The following is a 16378-nucleotide window of genomic DNA, read 5'->3' on the forward strand; positions in this document are numbered from 1 at the left end:
CAATAAAATGTGTGCACACTCACTTCATCTGCAACATCCACTCATATTTCAGAATGGCTGTTTTTCTCCTAAATGTTTAGAATAACAAACGTGTGCTTTTTCTCAGTAGGATGCATAAATAGCTCCCACCGAAATGATAACCCTGCTGTTAGTGACCTAAATTCAGGATGCTCTGTAATCGCCCGCATAGAAGATGGTGCAATGTCAAAGAGACTTGGCTCAGCAGAACGTAACACTTTTGTATGGAAATTTAGTGCACCCCCCTCCTCTTTCCTCCCTCCATACCACAAAAGAGTTTTCCCCGAAGAAATGATGAGGGATAAGTCACAGCTTATGGCGCACCAGGGGTGAGCCAGCAAACCTGTCCAGGAGAGATGCTGATGCCTTCTTTTTTTTTTTTTTTTTTTTTTTTTTTTTTTTACACCAGTGGTGTAAAAAACCAGGCATATCTTGGATTTAACCAGAGGGGGCCAAGAGGACACCGTTTTCAGGGGGAGATGAAAGACTTTTTATGGAAATCCTCATTTTCCCCCTCTTAAGTCGATTTGATCACTGAATCTGCGTGCGATAAGTCACAGAGGCGCCAAAATCTTCTATTTCATCTGCCAATTTGAATTTAATGCTTGCCCCCTCTTCAGAAAAATGTAAGGGGGACAGGAATGAAAGAAATGTAAAGAAAGTCATTGCAGCTTTGCTTTGATCTGATCTGTCTCCAGCTGTCATTTTTCCATAAAGCTAGCTTGTTCAAAATGATACTTACATATATGAAAGAGTGTTGTCATCAAATGCAGACAGTTTCTTTAGCGTGAGGCGTTCAAAATGAAATCAAAGGTATTTGCAGTGGATGGGGGGGTTGAGCCACTTCTTCCATTGTGCTGATGCTTAACAGGATTTTGCAGCTGCAAAACTGGGCTTTCTCGCTTGAGTCCAAATGGCTTCCTGACTCGCTCGCTCGCTCTTATTGTATGCTGCCTCTTCTTTGCGCTGAAAAATGGAAGCAGAAAAGCCAGTAATTTGGAGCAGAATCGTTTGCCCTCCTTCGGGCCCTAAAAACCTGCAGGGAAGTGGGAGGGAGGAGTGTACGATTATCAGTTCCACTACGTTCTTGGCAGCGAATTTGGTGAGAGAAGTTGTGAGAGGGGTTGCAGCAAAAACAGAAAACAGAGGAATAAAATAGGGAATGAAAGCTCTGAAACCATGGAAACCAAACTAGGTCACTGCACAAACTTTTTTTGATCTTCTTAAGACAGGGGTCTGTATAAATGTGCCTGCATTTCCATCTCAAATATACGTGACACGACCCTCTCATGTGACCTTGTTTATTAATTTTTTTTCCCTCTCTGACTGTCTCCTTTAGGGCCAGCATCAGCAGGGACCCCTTTTACGACATGCTTGCAACCAGGAAAAGGCGGATCGCCAACAAGAAGTGACCACAGACAATCCGTTTGACCTCCAGATGGCACCATCTCTCTTCTTACTTGATGCTGGAAAGCTGGCTCAGCATGAACTTTAGCCATACACATAAACCTCTTGTTTTTTATTTTCGTCTCATAAGATTATGGACACTTGGTGGGAAGACATCAAAAGCATCTGACGGGACATCAGAACTCCAGGATTTTTGGGAAATTTGGCTCAAACTTGCTTCTGATTCCTTATCATGCTCATCCCACCTCCCTACTCATAGTCTTAACATGTTTTTGTATTTCTCTGAAGGACAAACGTTATATTTCAGGTGCACATGCATTCATGTGGGTTACTATAGACCAATATGTTTGTGTTTGTTTGTTTGTGTGCGTGTGAGTCACAGTGTGCATGCTGTCAGTGCACACACTATCCTTAGTATGGTTGCATAGGGATGCAGGTGTTCCTTTCACTGTGCTTGATGAAAAAAAAACAAAAAAACAACCACATTTTTAATCAGAGTGCAGACAAAACTGGGAGGGGAGGACGAGGAGACAGATGGACACGTGAGAATGCAGCCTGACCTCAGCTGGACCGTGTCATCATCTCACTCTGGTGCTGAATTCTTTTGCCCTGATGCCCTGCGCAAAGTAACCTCAGAAAAAGCTGACTTACATAAGATTATGGTGTCAAATCAGCTGGGCTGATTTCACTTATTGGTGAGGAGCAGAGACTTTTGAAATGTACGTTTTTATATTTTAGTTACATAGAAAAAAGTTCTTTTGCTGAGAATTTAGGGTCAATTTCTAATTCTTGAAGAGTTTAGAACTGGGTAATTCCAAAAATTTTCATATTTACGAAATTTAAAACAGCACAACTGCTTTGCTTGTTGTACCGCCTAAAATTATGTAGATTAACATTTTAAAGCTTAATTAATAAATTTTTATATTGATTTAAATTAAGCCATCATAAACAGTCAGTGCCAGCTTTAATCTGTTGGGATTTCACAATAAAATATTAAGTTTAGGCTCATTAATTGGGCGCCTGCAGCTTTTATTTTGAAAATGTACATTGTACATTCACTTTTAAGTCATCATTTGTCAACTTTTTGCTCAAATCTTGAAATACTGCACTATTTAAATGATACATATTTTTTTCTGATTTTTAATTTATATGAAGACGGAAGAGCATTCAGTGTGGAAAAAATAAATTTCAGTTTTAGATTATTTTTCTGTTTCTTAAAAACAAAATGATTTTTGATTAAAGCTCTTAAGGCACTTTGCTCTGTATTTCATTTTAAAAGCTTGGGCTTGATTTAAAAGCAGTGGCTCAAAAGGTACCAGTCAATCTAAGCTTTTTCTTTTCTCTTTTTATTCTAACGTCTTGCCTGTTTGTGCAGGTTGTTGTGTAGTTGTGATCCTGTTTGCATTCAGTTTGTAATGATTCTTGCTTGCTTTTGTGTTCCAATTTAAGAATTTCTGTACAAATAATCTTTTGGGTTTTATTTTTTATTTTTTGTTGTATTTATTTTTATTCGTGAAAATGTTAAAAAAAACTACCTGTAAACGTTACACAACGTATGCTTAAGTTATGCATGTAGAAATACCGTGTGCTTGTTGTTGTATGCACACTGTGTAATGAGGTCGCATCAGCCGAAGTTTGGGGGCTTGTCTGCAAAAGCCTTAAAGTCATCAAAAGCTACAGGATGTTGATTAGGATGAAGACATTATTGCTGCACAACTGTGACAAAGCCGTTTAAAAAAGCCATGACTGATGAGCAAGACATGTTTGTGTTTTAAGATGAAGCTATAATGAATATGTTTGATGTTAATAACTAAAGGAATATCGGCAATGAGGAAAAATAGAATTGATGATGTCAAAAATATCAATAGTTTTCTACTTGATTGTAAATGAACCAGAAAGCCTTGAGATTAAGGCAAAAATATTATCTTCTTTTGCCTCGTCAGGGCTTGTAGTTGCATTAACTTTTATATTCTCTGTAAAGAAAAATGTAATGGTTACATTGTACATTATGTGTATCTACATAAAGTATACATAAAGCTTAATGCAGATTTTTAGCGTGTTAATTATTCATTTTGCCTTGACCTACTTATTTGCAGAAATATTTTCTCAGATGCATTTTGACAACCTCAGTTTTGCAGAGAAATAACATGTTTACCCATATGACTGAAAACTACCAGGTAGATCTAAAAGTGGAAGAAAACGCACTGGATGAGGTGGAACATGATGTGAAATTGGTTCCAACTCTTATTTTGAAGCTGCATATTTGGGGGGAGAGTGCCCTCTAATGGCTCCTCCATGAAACATCAGCGGGGTGTTTACATTCTAATTGTAAAAAGCTGTTTTAGATGATCACACAACAAACTTTAAGGAGAACCATTTATTTTTGTCTTCAGGTGGATTACTTTTTGACCCCAAATCTGTTTCTACAGCCCAGGCTACACCATGTAAACCATCAAAAAATCAACAATCAAGATACAGCAGCCATTCATTTAATTATCGGTACAAAAAAATGGAAAACTTGATTCAAAGCCAGCAAAAAAAAACCAATAACATTATTTAACTTAAACGTCCTGTTTAAAAGGAAAATGTCTGCATGTTAATGAAACATTCAAAATGTTAACAACAATTAGGGTCAAAATAAATTTCCTTACAACTACTGCCAAACAAATATATCTAAAAATAAAATTGGAATAAAATATTTTTCAAACAATTTTGTCTCTCAAGATAATTATTAAGAAATTAAGAAACAAATTCTCAATAATTTTTGCTGCAATTTTTCACTAAAACCTGCAGAGCACAAATTGGAACTTAATGTGTGCTGCATTCAGTTCTGTGGAATTCTCAATTTTTAAGACTTCAACCTGCAGGTTTTCGTCTAAATCCAGGGCGGATGCATTCTGTTTTTACAAAACCAAAGGCTTTTTCACTTTGGTGAACTGCAATGCAAGCAGAGCAAATGTTAAATAGTGGAACAACACAGTCCTGTGACAGTAAAAGCTCTTATTTTTTAAAGAAAAGTGATCAGACAGCTGACGAGGCACTGGAAGGTAAATGCACTGACAGTACTTGACTACAAATGAAATTATGGCTAAAGGCAAGTGTGTTATACTCTATTTTGCCGAAAGAGTTACATCGTCATTGTTAAACCTGTACAACTAGAAAGAACAATTTCAGACTTTAAAAGCTTTTACAATGGAAAAGCTACAGCCGACTTACATCAGCTGGCTTTCTCTAAAGTGGCACTAGCTGATGTATGAGTTTTTTTTACTTGAATATTTGCAGAAAACTTTTTTCTGACCATCTTACTAAATCCCCAGTGGTCTCATTCCGCATCCTCAGCAAGGTGAAGATGACACCTGATCATAGTCAGGACATTTAAGGAGGGCAGGGTAGCTGGCACTCATCTGAAGGGAGGTGTCACTGGAGATGTCTGAGGGGCTCCGCCCACGCGACCAGGCCTCTGGGTGAAGGAACTGACCAGAGTGGTCAGAGCAGTTGCTGAGGCGAGGGCGGTAGAAGTTGGGGTGGCGTGGTTGGTAGATCTCAGCTGCTGTGTAGCGCTTCATGAACAGGTAGACGGACATGACGCCTGCACTCTGCAAGGAAGGGGAGATACAAAATTTGTACAGTTTTGAGGTGTAGTTACTTTATGTGAGGAAACATAACTTCTAGTTTTTATAAATTTAAAGCTGCTATATCTGTTGCAACCGCCAGGGGGCACTTATAAATCACAATGAACACAGGTCTTTTTTTTTTTTTTTTTTTTTTTTTTTTTTTTTTTTTTTTTTTAAACTTGTCCTGTCCAACAGCTAGGCAAACAGATGAGAGCTGAGGGCCTCTTGTGTTGGACATATTTTATTTTAACAAGAGGGGTTATTCATCTTCAGACAAACCAAAGGTATGTCTGAATAAACCCCTTTGGTAATTGAGGCCAAACTTTATTAATTTCAATCATGTTTGAAAATCTTTGGTGTTGGACCGGACGGAAAAGGAAAGAGGGGAAGAAGAGAGAGGGACGTTAGAGAGAGGGGGGGGTAGGAGGGTGATAATAGGAGGGGAAGGGGGGTAAGACCATGAAGCAGCATAGAGCAGACAGGTTTACTGGTTGTTTATCGTTACGGTACGGTTCAAATGTAGTACAAAAAGGGCGGGGCCTGTTCACACACACTCAAATATTATCAACACACCTGCTAGCCGCAAAAATGTCCACATGTCAACATGCACACAAAACAGATAGTGTTCACGAACGCATACCTATGCCTTTAAACCAACTAGTGTGAAATCTTTCATTCATTCAATCATGCAAACTATTAGTGCAAAGGTGAGCTAACACCTGTGCTCAGGTGAGTGTTTATGTTCTTCTAAAATGGATGGTGGAATGTGAAAAGAAGGAGGAGGAGCGCCCAGCCACCCCCACACCCATACCCCCGCCGCAGCAGCAGCGGCAGCCGGAGCCCCCCCAACGCCACACGGGAACAGGCAGGGAACAACCGCCCCCCGGGCGACCAAGACCGCCACCCAGGCCAGGGCCAGCAGGACCGCCGCGAGGCCCCCAGAGCCAGAGAGCAGGGAGGCGCAGAGGGAAAGAGAGCGCCGCCCCAGCCCAGCCAGGAAAGCAGCCCCCCGCCGCGCCGGAAGAGCCCAACGCAGGGCCCCACCGGAGAGGGACGCCCACAGCCCCAGACGAGCACCCCACCACCACCCAGGAGTTCCGGGCATCCCCCCGCCCCGACCCCAGGTACGAGCCAGGACCCCCCAAGGGAGACCCGCTCCGCACTCCAGGCAGCCACCCACCCGGCCCACGGTTGGTCCAGGTAGGAGCAAGGCAGGGGCCCGCCGCCCCCGCCCAGGAGGGGGGAACCCCGGGGAAAAAAGGGCGGCCCACAAGGGATGTTATAAATATGGCCCGACCAGGCTCGGCCATGTTGGAAGTTTGGCGGGGCCCAGCGCCCAGGGGCAAGGACCAGGACCCACCCCCCAGGGACACGAACACCCCCGGCTCAGGTGTAATATGAACCCCCCCACCGTGCGGAGAGAGCACCGCCGGGCCCAGGGAGCCGGCACCCAAGGGACACGGCCGCCATCGCCAAGGGGCCCGCACCCCCCACCAGGGAAGGGGTAGGGGACAGATGGACCCAGGTCCCACCTTCCTTGTAAAATGTGTGTGCGTGTATGGGTGTTTGAGAGGGTGTTTGTGTGCATGTGTGTGTGTTTATGTTTGAATGTATATATTGAAGGGGGAGGGGTGTGTGTACTAAGGGGGGTGCAGTTAAAATTGGCGAGTAGGGCACTAAGGGGACATCTCCTGATTACTCACAGTGATGTCCCCTCACCCTCCACACCAAGGGGCCCTAAATGTCTAAGGTGCGGTTAAAATTGGCGGGTAGGGTGCCAGGAGGACATCTGCTGCTTGCTTGCAGTGATGTCCAAGCACCCCCCCTACCAAGGACCCTACATGTCTAAGGTGCAAATAAAACCGAAAGAGGGGGGGCCCACTCCATACGGCAACCATAGGAGGGGGGCCACTCCCAAGTAGCCCCCCCCCCAAGGCGCATCGCAGGCTAGACCCCCCACCCCCTCACCCTAATATGAGGTTATATAAGGAAGGGGGTAAGTTGGGGACAGCTGGTAGACTGTCCCCCGGTGGTCAAACAGCCGTCCCCCCACAATGAACACAGGTCTGACAGATATTCTGAACAAAATCAGAGACAGGACAAACATAAGAAAGGTTGATTTAAGATTATGCGTAAATATGTACATATATTATATAATGTCTCACCTCAGTGAGCAGAAAAGAGAGGGCAGCGAAGGCAAAAGACCAACCATACTTATAGGAAAAATGAGCCTCACTGCTCTTAGTGCGGTTCAGCATTTCATCGTTTATGCTTGAAATGTACAACACCAGGCCCACCACTAAAGCAAGGCCTGAGACACACAAAAACATCAATTAAACCTCAAATGAATAAAATATTGAAACAGACAGAGAAGTACAGATTTGGCGCAAAAGTTCAGGGGAAGTAAAATCTGCAGACCTGAAAGGATGAAGAAGATTCCAGACACGAATGCCAGGAGGCTGCGATGAGGACGTATGTGACCAATGTTGTTGAGGACAAAACCGATGAACATGAAAAAGAGGCTGACCACTGGGAAGGGAGTCGCTGACCGGATCATTTCTGAGGAGGAAAAATGCCCTTTGGCTTCAAACTTGACAGTTTTTTTTTTTTTTTAAAGTTCTGAGAAATTAAAATATACTCAGCAGTATTTTACAACTTTTAGTACAAATGTGAGATAGACTCCACCTTTTATTCATATAAGTACAATAAAAACACTTAACTTTGTTATTTGTAAACATGAGATAAGCAATAGATTTATTCCAATCCATAAAAAAATATATTTATATTTACTTATATCAAAATTATATGCTTTATGTTGTTTCTCCACTGATGTTCTTCATTTCTAAAACCCTGGTTGTTTTGTGAGACATTGGAAAAAAAACGAAAAAGTTTTTGCACCTTGGGGAATCAAGCACACAGATCTGAAGCCAAATAGAAATGCAAAACTAAGGAAGACATATAAAAAAATTGGCAAAGTATTTCAAATTTTGCACCAAGACCTTACTGTAAGATCATAAATAAATCTGGAGTAAATGATACTGCCTCTTCTCTTGTAGCAGCAGCTTTGTTAAACAAGAATGAAATACAATCAATTTTGTGCTTTAAATTAATCTCAAATCTTTGCAAGTAATGAAGCAAAGACAAATGAGTGAACTTGGTGTGTTGACTGACCCAACTTCCCGTGAGATTTTGCATAAAAAAATACTGTGTATTTAACATTAACTCATTTGAGATGAACTTACTGTTGACTTTTTTAAATTTGCAAAAGTAAAAAAGATCATTTTAAAGAGAAGGCAAACCAAAAAAAAAATAGATTAATTTGAGTTTTTGATGGAACTAATTTGTCAGATTTGTCCCATAAAGATTAGGCTCCATGGGCCCACAGAGGAAGAACACACAAACCTTAGATCCACCTTATAATAAGCAAAGAACTGATCTTTAGACTTGGTTTTATTGGTTAGAGGACACATACATAGATGAATCAATCACCCTTTTTTGGATAAGTCATTTCTTAATTGAACAGTCATAGGACACGAAGTAATAAAGACGAAAATTAGAGGAAAATGATCATCTGCTTTGAAGTAAAGTTAAAAGAAAAGGACAAGAACAAGATATTTTAATGTGAGAACAGAGCTTGAGTCTCGGGTTTTAAAAGGAACAAAAAGCTGGTAAGAAAACAATCATATTAGTCTGTAGTTTTGTCCCTCTTTTATTCAAGTTTAGAGGGGCTCTAATTTCTGCTCAAAAAAGTTGAATGACATTATTTACTGGAAAATTCTATAAATGAATGCAAATTATTATTGAAAATGACTTAATTTGCAGGAATAACAAGAGATTATCTTTAAGTAACTGTTAAAATAAAATCATTCATTCATGTTTCATTTTGATTGATTGATTGATTGATTGATTGATTGATTGATTGATTGATTGATTGATTGATTGATTGATTGATTAGTCTTTTGGTGAATAAAATGTGATATTTCACAAAAAGCTTAGGATTCAGAAAAAAACACAGAGATGATGAGATTATGAGATTCCTTGAATACTAACATATTGATATATTCTAGTTATTTTTACATTTATTATCTACCATCTCTTCACATATTTTTATTCAAATGTGACATTAAAAAAAACAATATGGTTCTGCCACACTCATTCTATTCTGCAAAATATTATATTTCTTATACAACAATCAAAGTTTTGTGAGATTTTTCTCTCCTTTTTAATTAAAATGAGTTCCAAACATCTGTTTCTTCTGTTCTTTGAGACAAAAAAGATGTGGGTCTTCACATAAAAAATAAATGACCATCATCTGCCACTCAAAATATGCAGAGCTGATAAAAATTACTTACTGCAACAATTTTTTCCATTAGTGAAGTTTTGACATTGTGCTTGCTCAAGGAAACACAATGTGAGCGGTCTGGAAGAGGCATTAAGTATTCTGGAGAGGAGCAGGCGATGCCTGAGATGAGTCACACGTGTGTGTCTGGCTGCATTCAGATGCTACTTTCCTGAGTGCAACCATATCAGAAAATGCATTTTTCTTCAAGAAATCCCAGATCTAGTTATGAGAAAGACCCCAAAGAGGGTCGGTTTAATTTAGCTGCACAAAGCCAGACACTTCTTCTAACTCACTGAGCACATTCACTGTGGATTCTGACGTCAGCTGGACGCTCATCGGCATGACATACTCGATAGTGAAGCAGCGGCCCGACTCCTCACCTGAAAGGATGTAGACAGAAACGTGAGACGAACCCTATAAAGTAAAAAAAGGTTTACTGTTTCATCTGTAAAACATAGTTATGGCTTTAAAATTGAAAGGAGATAAGATAAAGGAAGCAAGCCTCAGAAGCATTTGAACCCTGAGATGCTTTTCAGAAGAAAACACTGCCAGGAGACACTGACATTTATACATTGATTGACAAGATGGAAACACAGCTGGAGCTTATCGACAAAAATATAACAAATTAAAGCGTTTATTGTGTTTAGGTAACCCAGAGTTTTTATTTACACATTTTGGAATTTTTCTGATATATATATCATCATTAAGGTAGTATACATAAAGTGGGGCAAAAAAGTATGAGAGAGGTCTTTAATATTCCTCATTGTTATATTACAGTTGTGAGAGACATAATAGTAAAAAAAAAATCCCACGAACAAGCAAGAAATGTGTCTTTCACAGACCTGTTTCTTCCTCTTTAACCCTTGTGCTATCCTAGGCACTTTAACGTTGGGAGTTGGGTCATCTAGACCCACCGGACAGTGCGCTGAACCTTTTTTCTTCAATGATTTGTGATCTTCACTGGTTTCCATGGATTACATGAAATCTTTCCACCTTTATCCACCTTTGTCATGGTAGGAAGAACACGTCAATGTAAGGGTGGGGTCATCTAAGATAGCACAAGGGTTAAGAGGCTTTTTCTATTCTCCACCTGTTACCTGTATTACAGTAATGACATCTGTTTGAACTAGTTATCTGCTTTAACCCTTGTGCTATCTTAGATGACCCCACTCTTGCATTGACGTGTTATTCCTACCATGACAAAGGTGGATAAAGGCGGAAAGATTTCATGTAATCCATGGACACCAGTGAAGATCACAAATCATTGAAGAAAAAAGGTTCAGCGCACTGTCTAGTGGGTCTAGACCCACTTTAACTCCCAATGTTAAAGTGCCTAGGATAGTACAAGGGTTAAAGACATCTGTTCACACTACTAAACAGCTAGACCACAACCTCTCCACCATGGCTAAGATCAAAGAGCTGTCAAAGGACACCAGAGACAAAATTGACCTGAACAAGACTGGAATGATCCGTTCTACCATGATCAAGCATCTTAATGAGAAGAAATCAACTGTTGGTGAAACTATTAAAAAGTGAAGATCACTGACAATCTCTCTCCACCTGAAGCTCCATGAAAGATCTCACCCGGTGGGGAGGAACTGATCTTGAGAACGGTGATAAAACCAGCCCGGAGCAACATGAGGAACTGGTCAATGACCTTAACAAAAGTTGTAACACACTACTGTGTCATAGATTCAGATCCTGCAGTATTCTAAAGGCCTCCTTGCTTCAATCAGCACATGTCCAGGCCCATCTAGGCTTTCCAGAGACCACCTAGATGATTCACTGGAGGATTGAGAGAATTTCATTTGTTCAGATACAGTTTTTCTCAGTCACTTTAGTACAATTCTCAGATCAGATTTGAAGTTTGCAAATACGTGTGTGCATTTCTCAAAACAATTTTTATAAACAGCAAAACACTATGGATTCCTTGCAAAAGCCTGTAACTTGCTCAAAATCTTTAGTTCATCTCTCGAAACTAAGTCTTTATGTCATTGAACATGTCAGTGCCATCAGAATGTCAAGTCTTTGTGTCATTGTCTATGAACAAGACAGTCAAATTATTTAGTCATGTTGTCAATATAACTGTGTACTTTAGAGGGAGGTTCTGATGTAAACTATGGCTAAAGTTTTGATGACAATTATTGTAAAATGTAAGTTACACCTTTTTTGTTTGATTGCAAGAGACTGGACAAGATTCACATTTATACTTTTATTGTTCATATTGTAATTTGTTGACAGACCATGTCATACCAACATAGAAAAAAACCACTGCAAACAGTAACACAAAGGGAAAAAATTGGACAATATTCTGTACAACAGTACAGGCAGTGCAGCAGGAATTGGTGTGGTCTTCCTACACCTCTTGTCGTTCCTGTATGTTAGGACACAAATTCTCATCTACATCACAGCGAATATCCTCTCTTGCAGTGCAGCGAAATATGTTTGTCACATTATGAAAACTTGGTCAACCATTTTGCAGTTAATGGCTTATACGATGAACTAATGACTAGGTGTTTTGAGGAGTAAGACTATTGCACAGTGAACTATATAATACATTTTGATCAATATGACATAAACAATTGATAATGTAGCAAAGAGCAGAGAATTGTACATAATCATTTGCATGGATGTACCAAAGCAATTGCAACTTGTTCAAAGAAGTGAGAAACTGCTTATATGATGTGCAGAAGTGACATCAAGATGTGAAGATTGAACAAATAGTTTTGGGAATTTCATACTGATCTGAGAATTGTACTAAAGCGACTGAGAAAAACTGTAAGACCAAAACCTCTTCATTATAAAGGCCACAAACTTTGTATGGATGCGGAAAAAGGCTTAGTTGCATCCCAAGAACAACGTAGCCACTGTGAAGCATGGAGGTAGAAACATTATGCTTTGGGGCTGCTTTTCTACAGTGGTTGACTGATTGATATTAAGAAATGAATGAATGGGGCCATGTACTAACGAGACAGACAGACAGACAGACAGACAGACAGGCAGGCAGGCAGGCAGGCAGGCAGGCAGGCAGGCAGGCAGATAGATAGATAGATAGATAGATAGATAGATAGACAGACAGACAGACAGACAGACAGACAGACAGACAGACAGACAGACAGACAGACAGACAGACAGACAGACAGACAGACAGACAGACAGACAGAGGTAGATAGATAGATACATTTTTTTAGATAGATAGATAGACCTTCAATTAAACTGTTCGAAAATGAGATTTTTTTGTGCCTTTTTTCTCTCACATATGTATCTAGGATGAACATTACAGACCTCATCTTTTAATATGAGACAACTTGCAGTACTTTTTCAGATTATCCTGTCAAATTTTAATCGAACAGTGTGCAATAAATAGATTTTTGAAACGGCTGAAAAGAGAAATGCTACTACAATCTGTTGATAATCAGAGGGCCTGGCAAAGTAACTCGTAAAAGTCAGAACAGCCACTTATTCACAACTGATCACAACAATCAATGGCAGTGTGTTCTTGCCTTTCAAATGAAAGGTAAAGTTTGCACATTTTTATTTAAAAAAAAAACGATTTAATATCTTCTGCTAAAGATTATCTTTTAATATGTTCACAAAGAAAAAAATGTGAGTGACTCTAAATTTTGCAAATTAACTGGATATTTAGTGTCAGATGGACACCTGCCATTTGATTCAATGACATTGTGCCTATTTTTGAGTATCAGTCACTTGTGTTTTTGTTTGAGTGTAATGACAGCTTTGAATTCCTGCTGCTTTTTTAACTATTTGTTTACCTCTTTCCTGCCTCATTTGCCACAAAAATACAAATTTAGATTTTAAAAAATTTAACGTCATTTGAGTCACTGTCAGCACTTTGGGAGGCTGTAAATACATGTCATTGTGACTCCATTAGCTGTTTTCTACACCCAAACTCACTCATGTGACACTAGAAAACCTTACACCACTTATTACACAGCCATGATTCACACGACTAAGTCAAGTTGCACCAGCAGCAAATAACCTTTGCAACACAACTGAGCCTTTTGCATGTTACTAACCAGCCAAAAAGCAGACCCTCCAGAGGCCGGAGTGCAGTGACGTCTTGATGTCCGTGCTCTGGTTCAAAGGCATGATGACGCCCTCCTCCAGATACAGCCAGTAATCTGTACTCACTGCCACTCCCAGCAGCCCCAGGCCACTGATTGCAAATACGCTGCTGAGTAAAGTCAAAGCCTTCCTGCTGCACGCACTCATGGCTTCCAGCAGCTATTGGCTGAAGTAAAAACAAGCTCCTGGAGCAATATGTAAAGAGAACAGACACAGGGGGGGGCTTTACAGATGAGACACTGAAGGCAACATAATTAGGTAAAACCTGAAGACAAGACATGAAAGAAAAAGAATCAGTTGTGGTAAGTCTCAAAATCCTTTTTTTTCTTGTGGAAAGGAGACCATAAAGTTCACATAAAACATCTCACCTTATAGACAAAAATCTTAAAGAATCAAATCTGGTTTTTGAAAAACTTCAACAAATACACTTTTTTCTGAACAAAAAAAAAAAGGTCTAATAATGAAAACTTGGCAGCTGATGCAGAGGAAAACAGAAGAAGCAATAACCTGTGGATTGGATATTAAATGTCTGTCATTTTGTTTTAGTCTCTGTTCAGCGCCCTAATGAGCAACATTCAGATTCACCACCCTCCGGACAAACTGCTGAGGCTTTGTTGATTCCATATGTAAACAAAACAGCTGTCACCTCATTAGTTTCCTCAGAGTGTGATTGCGTTGGTGCTTCAAGAGCAGGACTGAGGAAAAAATGGGGGAGGGAGGAGGAGCATGGGTGGGAGTGAGGACAAAGGACGAACCTCATGATGAAGAAGATGCAGAAAAAGAGCATTTTGTGCAGTCATGGGGTCCCTTTCTCATATTTCAGTATTTCTCTCATTGCTTTTCCTTTTTCTGAATGTTTTCTCGACTGCAATAATTTAACCCAGTCCATGTCTCAACCACTCAATTGGTCACCAAAAGGATTGTGAAGGGAGAGTCAATAATAAAGCTGTTTAAGCCTGCAGACAAAAAGACATAAAATATGCTGCAGCTCCTAGCTGAATACAAATGCCGATTTGAAAGGATTTAACTAACATGAACCCAGCTTCTGAGGCTAAAAAGGTTGGGAATTCCTAAAAGCGTTGAAAATCATTGCAGGGATTTGAGTCATTGATCTTAAAAAGTGACTTAGATCCAACAAATCGTTGAGTTCATGAAAACTCATAAAAATGTATTCCTTTAGAACAAAGTAACTCAATATATATATATATATATATATATATATATATATATATATATATATATATATATATATATATATAATCCCTTCATGCCTGAATTTATTTCCACCTATTTGCTTTCAAGTACATCCTAAATTAAAATAATTTTGGAGCCAAAGTAGTTTGACGCACATAGGCATCGATAGGCATCAAGGCAACAAGAAATGGATAAAAAATTAATTTTTAATAAATTATTCAGCTTCAGTGGCCTTTATTTCACCATAAAAACTAATCGAACAGCTGAGTGCTGTCAGGAATTCAAGGATGAGTATTTGAGCTAAACTGGATTTTCTACTAAGGGCTAAAAATGAAAGTATAATCATTCTTCAAAACAATTTCACAAAAAACATTTTCACAAAAAAGATTTAATAAATAAATACATTCAAACATAGCAATTCTTTTTAAAGAAAATGCACGATTTGAAATGGTAACTGGACAGTGAAGTCCAAATTGAATATGTCATTTACAAAAACAAACGAGACATTCACATTTCAACCTTGAAAATTATTTCAAATAAAAGCTGTTGAGTTCTTTTTCTTTTTCTTTCTTTTTTTTAACTCTCAAACTATTTATTTTATTTTAAAAGAAGTTTCAAAATTTTATAACCATAACAGAAGCACTTCACTTAATTACATTTGACAGACAGCCATTAGTGCATAAGCGGAACATTTGTTGAAACATTAAAAGGATTGCAGCTAGATTTCATTTCTAAAGAAGAAACTTTGCTATAAATTCACTTGTTCCTGAACACTGTCTAATTTTTTTCCACGCATTTAGTTCTTACCTGCGCTAAAAGTTGTCCTTCGTCCAGCTGCTGAAGGTTGAGTCAAAGGTAAATTTAAAGGCGCAACATTCCTTGGGAGAGCGTAAAGTGCACACGCGGTTAGAGGAAGAACACGACGCCACCGCTGATGGCAAATCTCTTTAGGAGAGAACGACCATCGATTAAAAACACGTATCAGGGTTGTTTCGTGCTTGGTTTACTGTATGAAGTGAATTTTGGTGAGCCCGCCGAAGTAAAAGCCACGACCTTATCTTTGCGTTTCAGCACCAAGGACAGCTCCACTCAGCGCGGCAGAAAGTGCGGCTGTCTGATGAACTGGGCGCCTTCAAGTGCTGAAGACACGAAATGTCTTGAGCACGACTGATCAGAATTTCATTAATAGTAGAGAAATTGTGTATGCTACAAATTTTTTGGAAAAGGTGCATTAAAATTGTGACGGGAACACAATAAACCCATATAAATATATATATGATAATTATGGTTTTCCTCTGAAGCCTAGAGGGCTAGATGAATAAAGAAAACAAAAAACAAACAAAACTTTGTTTTCTGTGATTTAAACTGTTTTGCTGAGAAAGATCGTTTTTTTCAGCATGTATAGGTTTAAACAAAATATATCTGTTATGAAAATATTACTATGTTGCTATATTTTCATACAGTCTAAAATTCGTCATTAAGAAAAACTGCACAAATACAAGCTTAATCCTTGTGCTATCTTTGATGACCCCCCCCCCCCCCCCCCCGCATTGACGTGTTCTCCTTACCATGACAAAGGTGGAAAGATTTCATGTAATCCATGGACACCAGTGAAGATCACAAATCATTGAAGAAAAATAGTTCAGCGCACTGTCTAGTGGGTCTAGATGACCCAACTCCCGATGTTAAGGTGCCTAGGATAGCACAAGGGTTAAAG

General features: G+C 39.3%; 2 protein-coding genes across 2 annotated transcripts in view; one reads left to right on the forward strand and one right to left on the reverse strand.

Moving 5' to 3' along the window:
* The window catches only part of LOC101158948 (cytohesin-3), a 32925-nt gene extending 29458 nt beyond the window's left edge, over window positions 1-3467 (forward strand). The window contains exon 13 of the mRNA XM_011478211.3: window positions 1358-3467. Within this exon, the coding sequence (XP_011476513.1) occupies window positions 1358-1430 (73 nt within the window). The 3' untranslated portion in view covers window positions 1431-3467. The remainder of the gene's footprint in view (window positions 1-1357) is intronic.
* Window positions 3379-15903, reverse strand: LOC101159506 (voltage-dependent calcium channel gamma-5 subunit). The gene is made up of 6 exons (XM_023957568.1): window positions 15469-15903; window positions 13419-13652; window positions 9675-9761; window positions 7458-7598; window positions 7205-7350; window positions 3379-5021 (listed from the first exon to the last, which is right to left on the reverse strand). Exons 2-6 carry the CDS (start codon window positions 13612-13614, stop codon window positions 4761-4763), a joined length of 831 nt encoding a protein of 276 aa, XP_023813336.1. The 5' UTR covers window positions 13615-13652; window positions 15469-15903; the 3' UTR covers window positions 3379-4760.
* Window positions 15904-16378: the final 475 nt, after the last annotated feature.

This window comes from Oryzias latipes, chromosome 8 (assembly GCF_002234675.1).
Source record: "Oryzias latipes chromosome 8, ASM223467v1".
NCBI lineage: Eukaryota > Metazoa > Chordata > Actinopteri > Beloniformes > Adrianichthyidae > Oryzias > Oryzias latipes.